This window comes from Vulpes vulpes, chromosome 8 (genome assembly GCF_048418805.1).
Source record: "Vulpes vulpes isolate BD-2025 chromosome 8, VulVul3, whole genome shotgun sequence".
Lineage (NCBI taxonomy): Eukaryota > Metazoa > Chordata > Mammalia > Carnivora > Canidae > Vulpes > Vulpes vulpes.
In genome coordinates this window covers 93,309,055-93,327,977 of record NC_132787.1, presented here as the reverse complement: position 1 = coordinate 93,327,977, position 18,923 = coordinate 93,309,055, and the positions used below count along the sequence as shown (strand labels likewise).

The 18,923-nt window shown below is 46.9% G+C and overlaps 1 protein-coding gene across 20 annotated transcripts in view; it reads right to left on the bottom strand.

The window, feature by feature from the left end:
- Positions 1-1,902: 1,902 nt before the first annotated feature.
- ITSN2 (intersectin 2) overlaps positions 1,903-18,923 on the bottom strand; it is a 128,923-nt gene continuing 111,902 nt past the window's right edge. For 18 of the 20 annotated variants that reach the window (XM_072767553.1, XM_072767556.1, XM_072767547.1 and 15 more), the window contains 11 exons: positions 18,108-18,229; positions 14,736-14,842; positions 13,717-13,900; positions 10,807-10,905; positions 8,807-8,974; positions 8,164-8,379; positions 7,545-7,666; positions 6,658-6,740; positions 3,881-3,964; positions 3,283-3,456; positions 1,903-2,779 (listed from right to left, as the gene is read on the bottom strand). In XM_072767553.1, coding sequence (XP_072623654.1) covers positions 2,622-2,779; positions 3,283-3,456; positions 3,881-3,964; positions 6,658-6,740; positions 7,545-7,666; positions 8,164-8,379; positions 8,807-8,974; positions 10,807-10,905; positions 13,717-13,900; positions 14,736-14,842; positions 18,108-18,229 — 1,517 coding nt within the window. In that variant the 3' untranslated portion in view covers positions 1,903-2,621. Of the gene's footprint in view, positions 2,780-3,282; positions 3,457-3,880; positions 3,965-5,389; positions 5,422-6,657; positions 6,741-7,544; positions 7,667-8,163; positions 8,380-8,806; positions 8,975-10,806; positions 10,906-13,716; positions 13,901-14,735; positions 14,843-18,107; positions 18,230-18,923 lie in introns of all 20 variants that reach the window. The other 2 variants (XR_012003206.1, XR_012003205.1) reach the window with 1 other exon arrangement.

The following is an 18,923-nucleotide window of genomic DNA, read 5'->3' as shown; positions in this document are numbered from 1 at the left end:
TTTGAGGAACCAGACAGTGTAGACCGCAATCCTGGGTGGCTGGGGAAGGCCAGCAGAGGCAGGGGGCACAGCCTGTGGAAATAAGAGTGATGACAGCAGAGGTCCTGGGGAGGCTGCTGGGGCTCAGGTGAGGCTGCCAGGAATCGTGCTAGCTGTAAGGAGGCAACTGGCAATAAGTCTTCGCTGGGCTTTAGTTTGTAGTGTCTGTGCAATGGCTAAAATGCTGCCAACAGGTTTCCTCTCTCCAGACATGTGAGAAATAACCAAATAATAATAGTTACCATTTAGTGAGCACTTGTGAACTGGGAACTGTGTGAGGTGTTTTATTCCATGTAAAAGTTTTCACAGCAAGATGGTAATATTATTTCATTACACGAAGCGTAGAGGGGGTTCAGCAGCTTGTTCAAGGTCAGCTGCATAGTCTTGATTCCAGGTTCAGGCCCTCTGGTGCCAAAGCACTGGGCTGCTCACCAGAACACACTCCCTCCTCGCCCCTGTAATGTCAGTCACACTGCTCAGGATTTGGGTCCCTTTCAGAGGGTGGTTATCTTGCTGGTCTGCCACAGTGTCCTGATCCTGAAGAGCACTGAGGGAGGGGGTTGGCACTTGCTGGGCACCCCTCAGGTCTCCTCAGTCCTTCCCTGGGGGGTGCAGGTAGGCTAAGGACACACCTCCTTCCCTCACCCTTCAGAAAATTGGGCTCACGTCTCAGGAGAGAACTTGGTTTCTTAAGGGACAGTAGCTTCATTCCCAGGTCAAAGTGGGTGACTGGAGTTGCTAGGAGTACAGACACTGAATGTGCTCTAAAGTTTCCTAGAAGTTGTCTGACTTACATCCTGCAGGCTCCTCTGTTCTGAATCTGAACGGAACCCTGACATATGTAGACACGGAGAAATGGCTCTAGCCACGGTTCAGCTCAGTGAAAATTCAAGTCTTGGGAAAAGGATTATTCTGTAGCTCGAGTCACAAGTAATCCCAGAGCTGGTTTTAAGCCAGCCTGACCCATCAGTAACGGCCTCAGGCTTTGGAGGTCAGCCAGTCAGAGGCAGACATGGACATCACCCCATACCTGCCTCCGAGACCAACACATAACTTGCTTCCCAAGACCCTATGGGAGGCCCTGTATGAGATCAGTGAGGCTGTGCCTGACTGGCCAAACTTTTACCTTAATATGTCCAGTTGTTTTGGTTTCAGATGTTGAATGAGCGTCTCTTCTGTTGACAATGGGGCCATATTTCTTTTACATCTAAATTTTAACAAGTCAGTGCCCAGGATTAATACCTGGAATGATGGATTTTTCTTTTTTACTTGAATATTCTGAGTTATGTTTTCTAGCTTTTTTTTTTTTTTTTTGCCCAATGATTATGTTGAGACAGAAACGGCAGCTGGGGTGAGGGACATCGGAATCTTTCCTCACACTCCCTGGGCATCAGGGCTCCCGCAGCCTGCATGGTTCTTTCCAAAAGACAGATCCTTGTCCCGCTGTATGCATTAACCCAGGGACTTAGTGGGTAAGACCTTATTTTTATCAATATTCAAAACAAATTTCATACTCCAAATCCAGAGCCCCAGCAAGCAGCTCTGAGAGGAGAGGTGATAGGAGGGAGAGGTGTTGCTGGAGCTGAGGCTGAGGCTGAAGATGCGTAAGTTACCTCTGAGTTTCCTGCTCACCCTTGCGAGCAGAAGGACCCACAGAGCGCAGGAGTCTAGTGGTCAAAGAACCCAAGCCCCAGAGTCCAGAGCAAGTCAGAGAGGCTCCGGGCTCCTAGGCGCTCCCCCTCCCCACCCAGTCCTTGGATTTTACCACTGTCAGCAGAACGGAATAGGTTTCATCACAAGGAACCCCTGAACTTACCTTTTAAGAGCCTTTTAGGTGGAAAGTAAATCAAATTTGCAAAGAAGTTACATTCATAAACTTATATTTTTATTCTCTTTCTGTACATATTGGCAATGATAAAGCTTAAAGATGCATGTCCTATGAAATATGCAAAAACAAGGAATTTACATAAATAATTTATACTTCAGAAAATTAAAGTTGAAAAATATTTCCATATCATTAGAGTTCACAGTATTTAAAGTAAATCAAGCTTTCCCCTTTATATTTCAAACTCTATGGTCTCAGCAGAGATGACAAAGTCTAACCAGGAATAGAATGATCAAGTCTGTGTCTTCATTCAGTGCACGAGCAGACCTACTTCACTATCAGGCTGTGCACACGCCCAGGCTGCAGTGTTTCTCCCCCATCCTCCACCTCCTGAGCGCCTGTGACCCGGCACAGGTGGAATGGCTACTACCTGACGGGGCACATTCGACCAAGTGGTAGTGTCTGGTGTTCTGATGCCTCATTTCCACTTAATACTTTTTATAGCCCTGAAAATGGAAACCCTGGCATCTAAACACAGCCAAAGATGTTAACACTAATACAAGGCACTGTGCTATGGGTTTGGTTTATTTATAGGAAAGATCATGTTTGCATAGATTGCTAGCAATTTAGTGTGCAATAAAATAGCCCCGGCGCGTGTGGCCTGTGATGGATGAAGCTGTGTGGTGCTCCTTCGGCCCAGGAGCAGCACCGTCCGTCCGGCTCTAGCCCCAGCCTTTTGGGCAGATCCCTGAGGCCCCTACAGGAGAGTTTTTTGCTCAAAAAGCTGCAGGTCAAAGCGGACCCAGACCTCCCCAGTGGGGACCTCATGCAGCAGCAGTCGGCGGGTTGTGGGGCCTTTGCTTTCCTGTTCTGTGCGAATTTTTGCCACTGGAACTTCAGTACGACCCAGGAAATCTGGTGAATAGACATGTGAGAGTCAAGGTTTCTTCTTTATAAAAATTGTTAAACTACCCCAGGAGGAGTGTCTAAAAACATTCTTAAAACTTTCAAATCCAGAACAATTAACTTCTTTGGCTTAGTGGCTATTCGATACCGAATAGATGCGTGCAGAACAAGAGGACTTTGGGAGGGAAACTGCTTCTGAAACTGCCTCTTTGGGATCCAAGGCCCTTCAGTCAGAAAATGTGTCACCCTTTCAGTAGGTGCTGGGAGCAGGGCTGCTATTAGGAGTGTAGGTTGTGACTGGGGTCCATATCGGAAACACACTGGAGGCCAACCTTTACCTGTGAGAGGACCTCCCCCAGCTCTGCTTCCCACATGAGCAGTGGATGCCCATGGGGTTGTGTCATTTTCCTTAGGTATCATGGGGTAAAAATAAAGCCAAGTACCCTGGATCTAGACCCAAAATTTTAGAGTACTGGGGAAACTCTGGATTCCCTGGTCAATTTATACTTTACCATCTGGTGAAAACTGATCTCTGTCAAACATGGTGAGACACAGCACATCTTGGTAGAGATCCTTAATAAAGAACTGGCAGTTAAAATTCCATTTGGGATTGAGTGTGTCCGGGAGGGTTCTGGTGGTATAGCTCTGGGAGCCCATGCTGATTTCACAGTATGGATTGCTCTTTCCTGAACAAAAACAAACCAAAGACGCATGTGGCATGTGTTGTAGGTAAAATAAATGACAACAGGACCTTCCTTGAGCAGAGGCAGGATCCAAACGGATGCTTCTCTGTAAACCATGACAGCAGGAGCCACTGTTGGAGCCTCGTGGTCTCCGTGTCCCCAGTGCTGACAGCCTCATAAGCCTGGGAGCAACTGTGTGGGCTCTGACACCCCAACTGTTTCCCCATGAGCTTGGGCAAGTGTCAGTGCAACTTCTCAGAAGCACTGAGGAGGGAGGCACTAGTACTTATTGGGAAAACACAGTGGTCCAACAACCATCACTTGAAACACTGATTTTTAAAAAGGCATCCCATTATTCAACATCCAGAAGAGTCCTCAGCAAAGAACAGGGTAGTTACCACATCTGTTGAATGAAAGAAGCATTTACCATTTGGTTTACAGGCTTTTAATTCTGTAGCTTCGATGACCTGCACCATCAGACGCCCAATGCCTGAGGTCTTTTGAGAGCGAGCTACAAAAGAGGAAGGACAAGTCTTGTTAGTTTCTTCTCTGAGCATGCAGGTGGTGCGCTGATGACGCTGCACTGTAGGTACAGTCTAACCAACCCTAACACGCCCCAGTGTCCCCTGCAGTGGCACTGGGCCTGGTAGCCCAGCATCTGGCTGGTCTGTGCCTTGGCCCAGGCTGTCACCTGCTGTGATATCTTGTCCACTGTTTCTGCCTGTCTGCATCCTTACCTGGCCTTGAAGATGCAGGCCCAACTCACCCCCCACCCCGCCCTCTCCACACATCCATTATCCCCAGCTCTTGAGTGTCCTGCAGCCTGTGGGTTCAGAAATTCTGAGTCCTAACAGTCTCCTCTGCCAGGAGAGGCCGCTGCAGAGCTTGTGTTGTTTATGCAGCCTTGTATTAACCCTCGGTTGCCTGGCAAATTGTAATACTAATAAAATAATACATTATACCCATTCAGCATTTAAAGGGCAGCCGGGGTGGCTCAGCGGTTTAGTGCCACCTTCAGGGTGTGATCCTGGGGACCCAGGATTGAGTCCCACATCGGGCTCACTGCATGGAGCCTGCTTCTCCCTCTGCCCACCCCCTTCGGTCTCTCATGAATAAATAAAATCTTTTAAAAAATAAATAAAAAATAAAAGCAGTTAACATTTATTGGATACTTTGTGTTAGGCACCTGTGCTAGACCTCTACAGAAGTTTTATTTAAGCCGTACCTTATGCCATATGGTAGTTGTTTAGAACTGCCATCTCCACACACCAGAGAACAGAGGCTGAGAAAGGACTATAACCTGCCCGTGTCACAGAGGCTATCCATGGCAAGGTAAGAAATTCACCACTAGGTACTAAAGTCTGTTAGCCACCCACCATCTTTCCAATTACATGAATTACATGTAAACATGTCAGCTTATAAAGCGGTTTCACTTAAGATTTTGTTCTACTTGAGGGTGTGCTCCAAACCCTTCCAGATGGAGGGAAAGAAGTCTGTGAACTCAGATTATCTTGTAAATATGAAGTTAAGCAGGTTTTGCCCTCAAGGGTTTAAAAATGAACAAAAAGGGTGGTTGGTGAGCTACTGATTTTTCAAAACTAGGGCAACTAAACTTTCTCTATGAGAAGTGGCCCCAGTTCCCCTTAAATGCAGGGCGGGGCCGTATTCATCTTTAGAGGCCTGTTAGGACTAGCACAGGGCTTGGCACAGAGTAAGTAATAAATGTCTAGAGAATTGAACACATAGAAAATGCATAACAGTATGTACAGACATTGATGTTAAGCAAAACTAACAGAAAAACTCTGATTTACATCTTTTACCAATTAAGAGATTATTATATGCTTTACAAATCATTCAGTTGTTGATTTTTTCAATAGCAAGCATTTTAAGTACCATTAAAACACGATTCAATCAGCAAAGGCCAATTTACACATACCTTTCAAGAGTATATAACAAAATTAGGGAAACCTGAATAAAAAAAACAGAGTTGCAGCTATAGCAGCCAGGAACATGAGAGGGAGGACTGGATAGGGAAGGCCTGAGGGTCGGTGTGGGCAGGGGTTCAGAGGCGGTTTGTTCCATCAGGCAGTGGTGGTATGGGCGAGGCAGAGGGAAAAGGAGAAGAGGGGCTGCGTAACAGGTAATACTGGGGATGCACCCTGAGTCTGGGCTAAGAATTTGTCCTTAATTTGGGAGGCAACAAGGAAGATGCTTAAGCAGGGAGATTCAGCCCTATGAGAATACTCTGGGAATGAAGAGGATGGGTGATGGGGCCCCTCGTGCCAGGGTGGAGACTGGAGGGTCTTAATGGGGCTGTGCCACCAGGAAAGGACCAGGACATGGGAAGAGAATGATAGAAGGTGTGCAGCTCAGCCTCTGAGAAGTGGAGCATGAGGGCTGAGAGATGCTTCTAGTCCATGTGGCCAGGACAACACTGCCATCCACAGAGCTGCTCAGGAGGAGGTGCCAAGGTGCGAAGCCCAGCAGGTGGCCGGGAGAAGTGAGGTGTATGTAGAGTGTGGGGTCAGGGAAGCAGCCCAGCAGGACTTTCATGAAATTGAGAGAGAGGCTTAGGCAAGGGCGGAGCTCCAGGTACAACGGGAGGAGGATCCTTGACTTCCTGCCACTGGGTGCAGGGGCCTCAGAAGGGGAGATGAGTCAAGCCCTGGGTTAGGTCACTGGTGTCAAGTGAGGGAGCCATCTGCACAGGATAGGGACAGCAAGTGGGATGAAGGGCTGGTGATGGGGAGGAGAGCCTTGAGATCCAGGCGCTGTTGTCCAGAGAGGGAGGATGGGTGGATGTGGAGGAGGGCTGGGGCAGAGGCTGCGGTCAGAGAGAAGGCACAGAGCTGAAGGCAAACAGGCCACAGACGTGAAGTTGGGTGAAGCGAAATGGACCAAGCAGAAGTGGGCTTGGTTTTGCAGAGGACCCTCTTCCTTTGCCTCAGACAGAAGGGAGGTCCTGGGGCTGGCACTGGATGCCCCTCGCCGTGTAGTGGCTAGAGGGCTCAGGGAGGTCCCACGGGCGGCAGCAGCTAAGTGGGCTCTGCTGTCTGGTCCCCCAGCAAGTCTGGTCTTTCAGGCTGTCTCTGTTTAGTCCTCTCACTGCAGGGGCAGCAGCAGCTTGTGTCCTGAGGGTGGGACCTCGCCCCTCCCTGGGGTCCCCTGGCAGCTGCTCCCAACTCCCCAGGCACCACCAACTACCTTGATAAGCTTTTTCCCGTTTCTTCTTTTCCGTATCGATGTACTGCTCAGATGCCGCCTTGATCTTCTGGACCCAGGCAGTCCTGGAGAAGCAGAACACAGCCTTGGGGCGGCTTTCCCACACACCTCACAGGCTCAACCAGGAGCTCCAAAGCTCTATGCTCCTTCTTCACACCTGTGCTAACCTTGGCTTTGACAAATTTCCAATCATAGACCTAATATTAGTTGAACTGAAAGACTTATTTGCTAGTTGAAGATCAAGCTGAGACTTTCTAGACAGTTACTGCTTATAAAACACCAGGCACTTGCACTGTGCTGCCCTGCCCCGCCCCCCCAAATAGAAGATGCAGTGTGCCCCATCAGTGGCAATTCAGCATGACAGAGGGACATTCTACTGAAATCAAAGAACCAAGTGCACAGAAAAGGAGGAGCACCCCTCCATCCCCGTTTGCCATCACAGAGGTGCTGAGCTCCACTACAGAGGACGCATGGCTGGCCAGAGAGCAGGAGCATGGCGCTCCATAGGAGGAGGGCAGATATTCTGGCTGGAGCACAGGTCATGTGGGGTGGGGGAAGGGACTGCGGCTGAGATGCACACAGGGGGCCTCAGAAACTGGGTGAAGGTGCCTGGACTGCTGCACAGGGGATTTTAGTAGGAAGCAAGATGCTGGATCTCCCATTTTGGAAGATCCTAAGGAGGGCCTGGAGGCAGGGACACATGGAGAGGTGATCGTAGCACCCCAGCATGTCTACACCAAGGCTGACCAGTAGACTAGGGGGGTGGGACTGGTTAGGGAGCTTGGACATGCAGAATTAGCAGGACCAGAGGTGATTTATGAGAGGGAGATGTCCAGGCTTCAGGTAGGTTACACGTGGTCAGGACTGACCTCTCGTTAATGTTGTCTGTTCGAAGGGTGTAGACTCGGTCAATGTGAGAAATGTGGAAGACCGGCTCATCGCTGGAAGGGTCTGTGGGCAGTTTCACCAAGACTTCATTCAGGAAAATGGGCTGAAAGAGGGTCAAAACACAGGCAGTGAGACGGGCCAGAACCCTCCTTCTGTTCTGAAGAACCTGGTTAATAAGCAGAGAAGGGTCTAACTTCTTGAGGCTTTTACTTAGGGAAAAAGAGACTGTGTCCATTTTGTGGAAGAAAACATCTTGGGCAGATCAGAGGTTACTGGACTGGGGACAGGAGCTCACAGGACGTGGTCTCTCCTCTTCTACCTACACTTACCACTCTGCTTCAGCTTCAGTTCCAAGAGACCTGATGCTGAATGTGGACAGAGGTGGGATCACACATCACGTCTGCCAGGAAGGAGGCCAGCAGCCACAGCTGGAATCCAGCTGTCGGGGGTGGGGGGAGCAATGCAGCCCAACCACCCTAGGGCTTCCTCCCTGGGAAATGGAGGAGGAGTGACCCACCTGGAGACGGGGAAGGAGGTCCTCAAGGTGAAGGAAACACCTCGTTATGCTCCTGATGCAACGGCCAGGAACGTGACACTTACCGTTTTATACATTTTGAACTGGGCATTGGACTTAGAGCTGAAAAGCTTCTCAGAGCCTGAGGAAACAGCGAACTGCTTGACCATGTAGGTCAGAAGCAGAAAGTCGTTGAAGAGGAATCCGTGTAGCTCCTTGTTGCTCTTGGTTTTGTATAATTTCCCACTGTGCAGAAGCTTCCGGGGCCCCAGGCAGTTGGTGAGTGAGTTGAAAATAAGTTGCTTAAAGAGAAATTGTAGCATCCTAAGTCCCAGCACAAGCCTCCCCGGACCCCTTGAGAGGCCGGTGCCCTGGACCTGAGGTGCTGTGGTGCAATCTTCTGGTTCAGAATGTGGCTGTAATCATTCACCTTGACACAAAAGAGCCTTGCTTTTTTTTTTTTTTTTCCCTTCAGAGTTCAAACAACTGGCATGGTGAAAATGATTACTTATATCCACAGAATAGGGGTTTTATAAATTAATTCAAAGAACTCAAAAGTACCAAATTTCTCTCTATAAGAAAGGAAAATGAGAACCCAAGAAGGGGCAGGATGGTGAGTCCACGGGGCCTGGGCTGAGGCACGTCCTGGCCACAGTAGGGGAAGGCCTGCAGCTGGTTCCCCACCCAGAGCCTGCCTAGTGGCACCCAGCTCAGCACCACAGGCCTCACCTCTGCAAGACCTTCACACTGGACGTGTGCCTGGATCCACTCTAGTCGGTCTGAATTTTCTTTTTCCCGAACTCCTTCATTAACTTGGGAACAAAGCTCCTCTGCTTGCTCAAGAGCCAGCTTTAGGGAGGAATGGTCTACATGATTCTCCAGGGTGTTCTCTAGAATCTGGAAAAGAGTGGGCTGCATCATCTGGGAAGTAGAGTGTCTTCCACCCACCCACCCAGATGTTCTATTGGCTGCTGTATGTGCTGGGTGCTGGGCACTGGCTAAACAACAGTAAGATAATTGTTTGCCCTCGAGAGGCTCACAGCTCCAGAGTTCTGGGGGAGACAGGTGACTCAGTTACAAGAGGGTGTGCCAAGTGCTACATGGATCAAATGTCCTGAAACGTGTGGGCGTCTGATGGCTCTCTGGGGGGTCTTGGTAATAGTACACGTGTTAAAGGGTGTCTCCCTACCTTCCCCCGGTAATTTAAGCCACGTGCATTTAACCCAACAGTTTAACCTGGCTGCAGCTCTCAGAAGTACGTGAACTTGCTGGATAGCAACATATAAGTATGTTGGGGGTCACTGATTTTTTTAAAAAATATGAAGAAAGCAATGAATTGTTTGCTACAGGGAAAATACAATCAGATCATGTCATCAGCTTATAGGAAAACACATTCAGTTCACTCTGAAGTGACTTCAAACTAATGTTACAAATGCAAAAGAGTAGAGGCTGGGGTACAACTCTGTGGCGCCTCTGGAAATTAGTGGTCCCATCAGCAGATGGCTCCTGTCTGGACTCTAGTCATGTTGGGGTCACAGTTCTTTGTTTACAATTCCAAAATGGGACAAAGCCCTGAAAGGCTAAAGTTTCTTTCTTTCTTTTCCTTTTTAAATATTTTATTTATTTATTTGAGAGAGAGAGAAAGAGAGCAGGATTAGGGGGAGGAGCAGAGGGACAAGGAGAAACAGACTTCCTGCTGAGCAGGGAGCCTGACTTAGGGCTCAATCCCAGGACTCTGGGGTCATGACCTGAAATAAAGCCACTCAACCGACTGAGCAACCCAGACACCCCTGAAGTTTCTTTCAATATTCATTTGGTGGCAAAACCTGACCTAAACTGAAGAGATATACTTATTTATTCTACTTAAAAGTGATTATTCATGTATTTCACTGTAGGAATATTACTGTGTTTGGTTAAAGGTGATGTCCAGGCTTTGTTGTAATGTCATATAATATACAGTATTTAAATTACATTCTGAATTCTGAAATACATCTGCCTCAAAATATTTCAGGTAAGGGGCTGTGGATTACTGTGTATTAATGGGTCAGTTTGGTATCGTTAACTGTAACATAAGGTCCATTAATGAGGTAACATGGCTTAGAGACCAGTGGTCAAGGGATAATCAATAAAAGTAACAGTCATATTATTTAGGCTATTTTTCTTTGTAAGATGATTACAATTGTATCAATGATAACTTGTGGAAAAAACACTTTATAAGGAACACCTTCTCCTTAGAAGAGGCCCACACAGCTTATGTTCAGAGATGGATGGACTTTTAGAACTGCTGGGATGCGAACGGCAAGGGGACGGTGGTGAGCTCTGGCTGGGGCATGCTGAGTCGGGGACTCCTGAGACCTCTAGGTGATGGTGCTTAGCTAGCTGGTAGATGAATTCAGATCTCAGCAGAAAGACTGGAGCCGAAGGTCATACTAAGAGTGGCCTCTGTCTGGGTTCAAGACAAGCTCCATGGCTGCAGACCTGGAGGGCACTTACCTTGCTTAGAAACACACACTCATGACTCTGAGAGGCCCGGAGAGTCTCCTGGGGGAGGGGAGTCACTACCCCAGTGATACTGGATGACTCTGATTTGCAATGGGGATTGCATGTGTGTGTTCCCGTGCACGCACACACGTGGCACCTGGTTCATCAGGCCACCTGGCAGGGGCTCCCTGAGCGTGGCCTCTGTGGACCTCAGAGAGTCCTGACCCTGTTCCAGCCGGGGCACTCACACTTCTGATGAGGAGAGGGTAGCGGGTGATCCTCTGCATGGGCTTCAGCAGGAAGCTGGAGAGGGGCATTCCTTTACACCGAGGGTCAGATGCCAGCTTCTGCAGATAATTGAGAGGCTCATGAGGAACTCATAGCATCAGTGAAGACAAAGGAAACACTGTACTCCTGACATTGACCACCTTTTAGATTTCTAATTTCTTTTAAAAACTCAAGATTCAAAATGATACGTATCAGATTAGCAGCAGGAGTTTCCCCCCTCATTTGGTAAAGCCAGCAGATGCTTTTCAGCCCTTTCCTTCTTACCTGGATCTGGCAGTCTGTGCCATCACTTCCTCCTTTGCTTCCAGAACCACTGATAGCTGTCTTCCCAAGGTGCCCCCTTCCTGATCCTTACTTCTTTCTTCTCCTCTACCTGCTGTCCACTGTGGGTGCTGCCCGAGACCCCGCACAGCTGAGGCCCAGAGCGTCACCCAGACCCTCTCAGGCGCTCCATACTTGCCGCATCACTCTCCTTCCCTCCTACCCCGATCCCCTACAGGCACCTCAGCAGACCCCAAAGTCCTCATCTTCCTTCATGAAAGCCTTTTCTTCCACTTCCATCCCTGAGCTGCCAGAACCATCCTGCACCCATCTTCCCTCCACACACCTGGGAGTCACCTTTGTCACCAGTCTAGCTTCTAAATAGCTCTTGATTTCCCCTGCCTCTGCCTGCCTGTTGTCTCTGCTTTATTAGAAACCATCACTACCATTTAGAGCACCTACGACGAGCCAGGTAATGAATGCATTGGCCTTTGGTACTGTTCCTTCTGCTCTTTCTTCACTTGGCTAATTCATACTCCTTTCAGAAGACTGAGATTATGCTTCCTCTTGGTCAGGCCCTCCCCTTTCTTGACACCTTCCCTCCTTTTCAGTGATCCTTCTGGAGTGTCCACAATAATTGTGGCCACCTTATTATAACACCACCTCTGGAATGGGTAAGGTAGGTAGAGGTATCACGTTTGAGGTGTCTCGGTGACCTTGCAGACTGTTAGCTCCATATAATATATATGCTAATATAGTATATATATAATATATATAATATATAATATATAAGCTAATATGATATATTATTCATATAGTACCCAAACACAGTAGCTAGTACTCTTGGATGACCTTTTTTTTGGATGACCATTTGTAATGACCAAAAAGCACATTTACTGTAATTTACCTAACCATTTCCTGCTTTGGGATATTAAAACTGCCCCCTCTTTTTGTTTTTGGATATATCTATATATGTTGCTATAACAAGTATCTCTATGCCTTTTATTTCTGTATTTTCTGAGACTTTAAAAAAAGTAACATTTAGGGAGCACCTGGGTGGGTCCGTCAGTTAAGTGTCTGCCCTTCAGCTTATGCCCGTCAGCTCAGGTCATGATCCCAGAGTCCTGGGTAGGACTCCCTGCTCAGAGAGGAATTTGCTTCTCCCTCTTCCTCTGCCCTCCCCTGCTCATACTCTTTTTCTATCTCAAATTAAAAAAACAATCAAACAAACAAAAACTTTAAAAAGTAACATTTACAACAAGGCTTATTGCCAGATTTTGTTTTTAATGTAATGGACACAATGCCTTTCATTATAAGACTATACATTTTTTATTTCTTACTATTGTTACAGTTGTGATGACACTGATAACCTATTTACATTGCTATTGTTTTTACTATTTGGAAAATTTAAAAAGTCTTATGCTTTAGAATGTAAACATCAAATTAAAAAAATATTTTATTTATTTGAGTGAGAGAAAGAGAGCAAGACTGGGTGGAGGGGCAGAGGGAGAGGGAGAAACAGACTCCCCACTGAGCAAGAAGCCTGATGTGGGGCTTGACTGCAGGACCCTGAGATCATGACCTGAGCTGAAGGCAGAGACCCAATCTACTAAGCTACCCAGGAACCCCTTTCTGTTAGAATTTTTATCCTCCATCTAAACATGTTATATTTTATGCTTAATTATTTTTTTCCATTCTTTTTTGATAATGACATTAAAATTCTGCATTCTCCCTTAAGGCACTGTGGCTGTATACAGATCTCAATATGTAGTGTTTCAGAAACCAAAAAGACAAGAAGACATGTAAAAAAGCAAGAAAACAGATTTGACTTTCATTTCTCTCACCACTTTGACATGTGTGGCAATAGTTTCTACTCCTGAACAACATCAGTGAAATGCGTTATCACAACATGATATTCTATTATAATCAGCAGCCATCCGAAGCTCACTGTTGTATCTCTAGAAAGATGTTGCTGATTCATTGTTACACGTAGTGGTCTCTGAGTGTTGTTTTATCGATACTTCTCTTTACCAAATGTTTGTTCTTAATTTATGACCACAGCATCACAGAACCGATTGTGTCCTCTTCTCACTGGTTTCTGGAAGATTTGAGGACATAGGGGTGCCCCTGGAGCACATGGACAGGGTCATACACATGCGTTTTATGTAGCGTCCTACATCACCTCTCATTTCCTTTTGTCTCACTGTATTCATCCATTGACAACATTTTATCTTGTTGCTTTTCATATATTTGAGTAAGCTATTTTATACTCTTCCTGGAATAAGATGGATACAAAATAAACACCATCTACAAATTTAATAAAGTGACATTCTGGATATTTTGGAGCATAAAGCAGCTGATTTAAGTAAATAGGCTTAAATAATACTCTACTAATAGACGGGCAAAATTATGGTCCTAGAGCCAAAAAATATCAATTTGACATGGAAGGTGACACAAATATTCAGAAAATTCTTTGCCATATTGGTGTTTCCTCTGGAAATTGGTGGAGTACCCTTCCCCATCCTGAGCTTCCTGACAATGCAGCTGTACATCTCCGCCTGTAGGCTCGGAACGGGGTGGGCCTGCCTGTGATCTCAGGATGGAGTTACCTTTAAAAATTCCTTGAAATCTGCATCTTCATCTGTCTTCTGCTGTAACAGAGCTGCTCCATTGAGCTGACAGCTACAGAACCGGATATAAGCCTGCATGTGGGACAGCTCAGCTGCCAGGATATCCCCAATCATCTGCACAGGCATCTTCTCTCCTCCTGTCTTCTTCCGTACCCGCAAGGCCCTGCAACCGACACACTGTGTCTGTTTTCAATGGATGTAGTTGGTATATAAAGGATGAATATCATGGGAAACTAAAATAAGGACAACCAGCAAGTCACCTAAAAACCTGGCACTGTGAGGGGAGAGTGAGGAGGAGGAGGAGGCAGCTGGGGCCTATGCTCCACTGGCCAAGCCAATCTAGGTAAAATGTTAGCAAAGAAGAGTAAGAAATGAAATTCATACTCTGGGGTATTTCTAGGTCTTTGGAATTGTTTTGGGTTCATCTTTGTTTCTTAGCAAAGTTCCTTTAGAAAATTCTAACTTGTTCCCAGCTGAACCAAGAAAAGAATTTCCCACATGCTGTAGGGGGAGAAAGGGAGCAGGAGCCCACAAAGGTCAGGTATGGAGGTGGAGGTGAGCACTGTCCCCAGGAGAGCTGCTGTCCCCTAAGGGGTGCAAAGACATAGCAGTGGCGAGGAGATCACCCCAAGGAGTGGAATTTCACACGGAGCCTGAGGAGCCTGCCAGACCAGCCAGTATGTCTGGGTCATGGGCTGCAGCTTCTCTCCTACTCTACCCAGAACAGACAAGTATATTTCGAAATTTTGTTTATTTTATGATTTACTTTTTTTCTTTGTTTCGTCAAAGTATTTTCTTTGCTATATATTTCTTGACTTCCATAGTTATGTATTTTACAGTTACAGGGCATTTCATTAAATGACAATAAAATAAAAAGCTTGAAGGAACAGAAAAGAGTTGTGAGTTCCTTTGCAAAACAGCCCTGCAGGGAGAGAGAAAGTCTCTCTCCTAGGGTCTGGGGGTGTCCACTGCAGTGGCAAGGGGTGCTCACAACTCACTTCAGTAGCTTTGTGTTAGACATGATGAGCTCTTTCCAGTTTACAAATATCAAGGCCATCTCTCCTTCACTGAGAAACCCTGACTCTGCCATCCGTTTCTGAAAAACCTAAATTCAAGACACAAAAGAAATAAATTAGCTTAGATGTGACTACACAGCCTATGTGGTCTAAAGTAAACAGTATATCTTCATACCCTGAAACTAATACAATCATGATGTTTTTGAATAAGCTTATTTATGATTGCTAAATTTTTCCCCTAAATTTTTATTTAAATTCTAGTTAGTTAACATATAGTGTAATATTGGTTTCAGGAGTAGGATTTAATGATTCATCACTTCCATATAAAACCCAGTTGATTGCTAAATTTTAAATTGCAAATTTCCTCCTTACAGTTTGCTACTTGTGTTATTAGGGCTTTTTTTTTTTTTTTTTTTTTTTAAAGTAGGCTTCATTCCCAACATGGGGCTTGAACTCATGACCCTGAGATTAAGAGTCACATGACTGAGCCAGCCAGGTGCCCCCAATTAGGGCTAATTTTATTTTTATTTTATTTTATTTTTTTAAATTAATTTTTATTGGTGTTCAATTTACCAACATACAGAAAAACACCCAGTGCTCATCCCGTCAAGTGTCCACCTCAGTGCCCGTCACCCATTCCCCTCCAACACCCACCCTCCTCCCCTTCCACCACCCCTAGTTCGTTTCCCCGAGTTAGGAGTCTTTATGTTCTGTCTCCCTTCCTGATATTTCCCAACATTTCTTTTCCCTTCCTTTATATTCCCTTTCACTATTATTTATATTATTAGGGCTAATTTTAAAGATCAAGTCTAGTAACCTCTTTAATAAGACGAAATTCTCATACTTATCTCTAAGGAGATGAGGTAAGTTAAATGAAACCATGGACATAAAGCACATGCACCCTACAAAAGCTGCAGAATTGAAGGGCTGGGCACCCTAGAGTCCTGAGGCAATCTCTGAGAAGCTTGGCAACAGAAAAAGTGATGACTTACACACTCCCCAAGCAGATGTGGATTTCAGAGGCTGGCTGACTGGAGGGGAAATGATGCCTACATCTGTATTCCATAACACTGAAGGATTTGCAAAGCTGATGTGTATATATTTGCACATGCCTGTGTGGTGTGCACGCGGGTGTGGGTGGGTCCTGAACAAACTTCACAGATCATGCAGGTCAAAGTGAATCATGTGTTATCATTCCCAGGGCACTCATGAAGAAATAAAGGCTGAGAGAGTGATCTGCTCAAGGTCACAAACCTAGAACAACGAGGAGCCAGAACCAAAACTCCAGTGAGTGTTCAGTTTCCACTGAACAACTGGGATTCATAGGGAATGACTTTAAGAGCCTTAAGGAAACTGAGAGGTTATTGAAGACAACTCTTCTCACGTGGGATCTTTCCAAGATACACATGACATGTCGGCCTGTTAAAATTGCTCACTGGCCCTGCGCTAAGGCGCGGACTCCTAGCTGAGGTTCACCAGGCCTGTGTGATCTGATCTGTTCCCTGCCAACTTCACCAGCTGGGCCCCTCGAGTACCTGACACTCCAGCCACATGGAACCACATGCAGGACCCTAACTCCCTGGCACATTGCCCTTCCACTTCCTTTTCCTCTTCCGGGCACAGAAAACTCATCCTCATCCTTCTGGTCTTGGCTGAAGCCTAACTGGGAGGGTCCTTCCTTCCTGACTCCCTCTCCCGGCCCCGGCCTCCTGCTACTATAGCTGTCTGTCTGTCTCTGCAGGACCGCGAACTCCTCGTGGGCAGGAACTTTGTCTTCTACCTCTGTTCTCCAGCTCAGTGCTTTCCGTACATGATAGATTTTCAATTAGTGTTTATTTACTGAGTTGTGCTGAACACTGATTCAAAGAATTCAGGCAACAGTGCTGTGAAGCGGACATCTCTAAAGTTTCCACAGTTCCAAAATCAGGCCCCAGACATTGGGATCCTCCTACAGGTGTGAGCCCCGGAAAGGTGGTGGATCTGCTCTGAGGGCTCGCCGAGGGAAAGCCTCTGGTGGTCTGTTCTTTCACCCATTGATGAATTTATATCACTCTGTCTATTCATTCCATTTACCAGCCTCAGTGAGGTAGGCAGAGGAGGAAGCCAGTCCCAGGGTCCCCAGGGCCCTCTAGGGACCTCTGTCCCTAGAACGATGATGTCTAGGGAACGATGATGAGAACGCCTGCCTGTGAATGGTGCTTCCACCCTAAACCCCTGCCCTGACAGGACTCCCTCCTCTTCAGGTGAGGGCAGGTGGGCAGAGTGGGAATAACGAAGGCCCACGTGATTAAGTGACTGGTCTGAGTGGGGCAAGCATGCGTCCTGTGTTCACCCTCTGTGCTAGGGTCAGAGATGCACTTCCACGGCTATATACAATCTCGGAGGACTGTAGGCAGGGCTGATGCTCAGAGGGGTTAATAATAAGAGGGGCTTTTCTTCTAGGGCATCCTTCCCGGTCAGAGAAGTGCAGGCATGAACACATATAATTCCTTCAGTACTGATAGGAAGGCCTGCAAAGGACCAGACGAAGTTCTGGGGATGCGGGATAAAGGACACACGTCCCTGCTGTCAGGAGCTCACAGCCTTATCAACTGAGAAGGGCAGCAGAGTGTACCTGTGGGCAGAACAAGTGTGCTGGGTCTGGAGATCCCAGCCTGCACAAGGGGGACAATGAATTGGGACAGGTCTTGCTGGGGGGGCAGCTGCATGGATGCAGCCTCCACTCCGTGCCTGTAGTGAGGTCACAGCCAGGCCTCTGTGGCATCTGCAGGGCCTGTGTGGGCACACCTGTTCTCTTCAGGTGGCTTGTTTATTTAACTGGGCTTCTCATCTGAGGGCCTTGACACATTTTGTGGGAACTAAAGGCCATGGAAACAAGAGTGTAACAAAGTACAGAGTCTTATTTTGTTTACTCCAACACAAATCATTTCTAGGTGCTACTCTAACAGCTGTTATTGGCTTAGGGGTGACTGGCAACATTAATTGGCACAAAACAGTAAATATATTGTAACTGGGAAATGTTTTACAATGTGGTCCTATTCGGTTTTCTAAACTGACACAAACGTTAGATGAATGTCTCACTGTCTCACAATCCTTCGGTAAATATCAAAGTTTGTGAAGATCTCAGGTGTCAGAAGAGCACAGTAAGCAGAGGCTGAAATGTGAGCTGGACAGTTTCCTTTAGCGCCTTCCTGCTGACTCTCTACCCTTGGCCTTCCCCTGCCACATCCAGCGGTGGCATCTCGTTCTCTCCACCCTGCATGACCCACTCCGGGGGAAGCAGGTGACTGCAGTTCCTCGGGCACCCTCCCACAGCCCAGACCACGCGCACAGCCCTGCAGGCCCAGGCCTCACCTCCACGACGAGCTGAAGATCGTCCACGTACCGCTCTTCAGTCTGAATCAGCTCGTGAATGTAGCCCTGCCTCTTCCTCTCCACTGGCTGCATGGTGTCCAGGCTCTGGAGATCCGCGCACCCTATGGGGTAGGACAGGGTAGAGTTTCAAAAAAGTATTTTAGTCTTTGTAGGAAACAGACATTTATCGGCAGATGTGCTGCGTCCACAAATGATGCCTTGAAAAAGCCACACAGCTTTCCAAAGAGCGCCCTATTCTGCAAAGCGGCACCCACCTGCCACTCACTCCAAGCAGCAGATTAGCAGCGCCTGTACCATCTCCCTGGGGTCCTAACTTCTTTTCCAAATAAATGACAAAATGAAGGACTTTTACTTATTTTTAAAAATACTTTATTTATTTATTCATGAGAGACACAGAGAGAGGCAGAGACACAGGCAGAGGGACAAGCAGGCTCCCAGCGGGGACCCTGGGATCACGACCTGAGCCAAAGGCAGATGTTCAACCCCTGAGCCACCCAGGCGTCCCCAGAATGAAGGACTTTTAGAAATGGCCTCAGAGAGATCATGACTCTATTGCACTTGTGAAGAATCTATGCAGTTCTCACCACCTCAGGACATTTTCAAAGATACTGAAATGATTAAATGAATCAAATGCTTGAGACCAGTGTTTTCCAAACTGCAGGTCATGACCATCCATGGATCCTTATATCAATTTTGTTTTTAAAAATGTGGGTTAGGGAGCACCTGGGTGGCTCAGTTGGTTGAGTTTCTGACTCTTGGTTTCAGCTCATGTCATGATCTCAGGGTCATGAGATC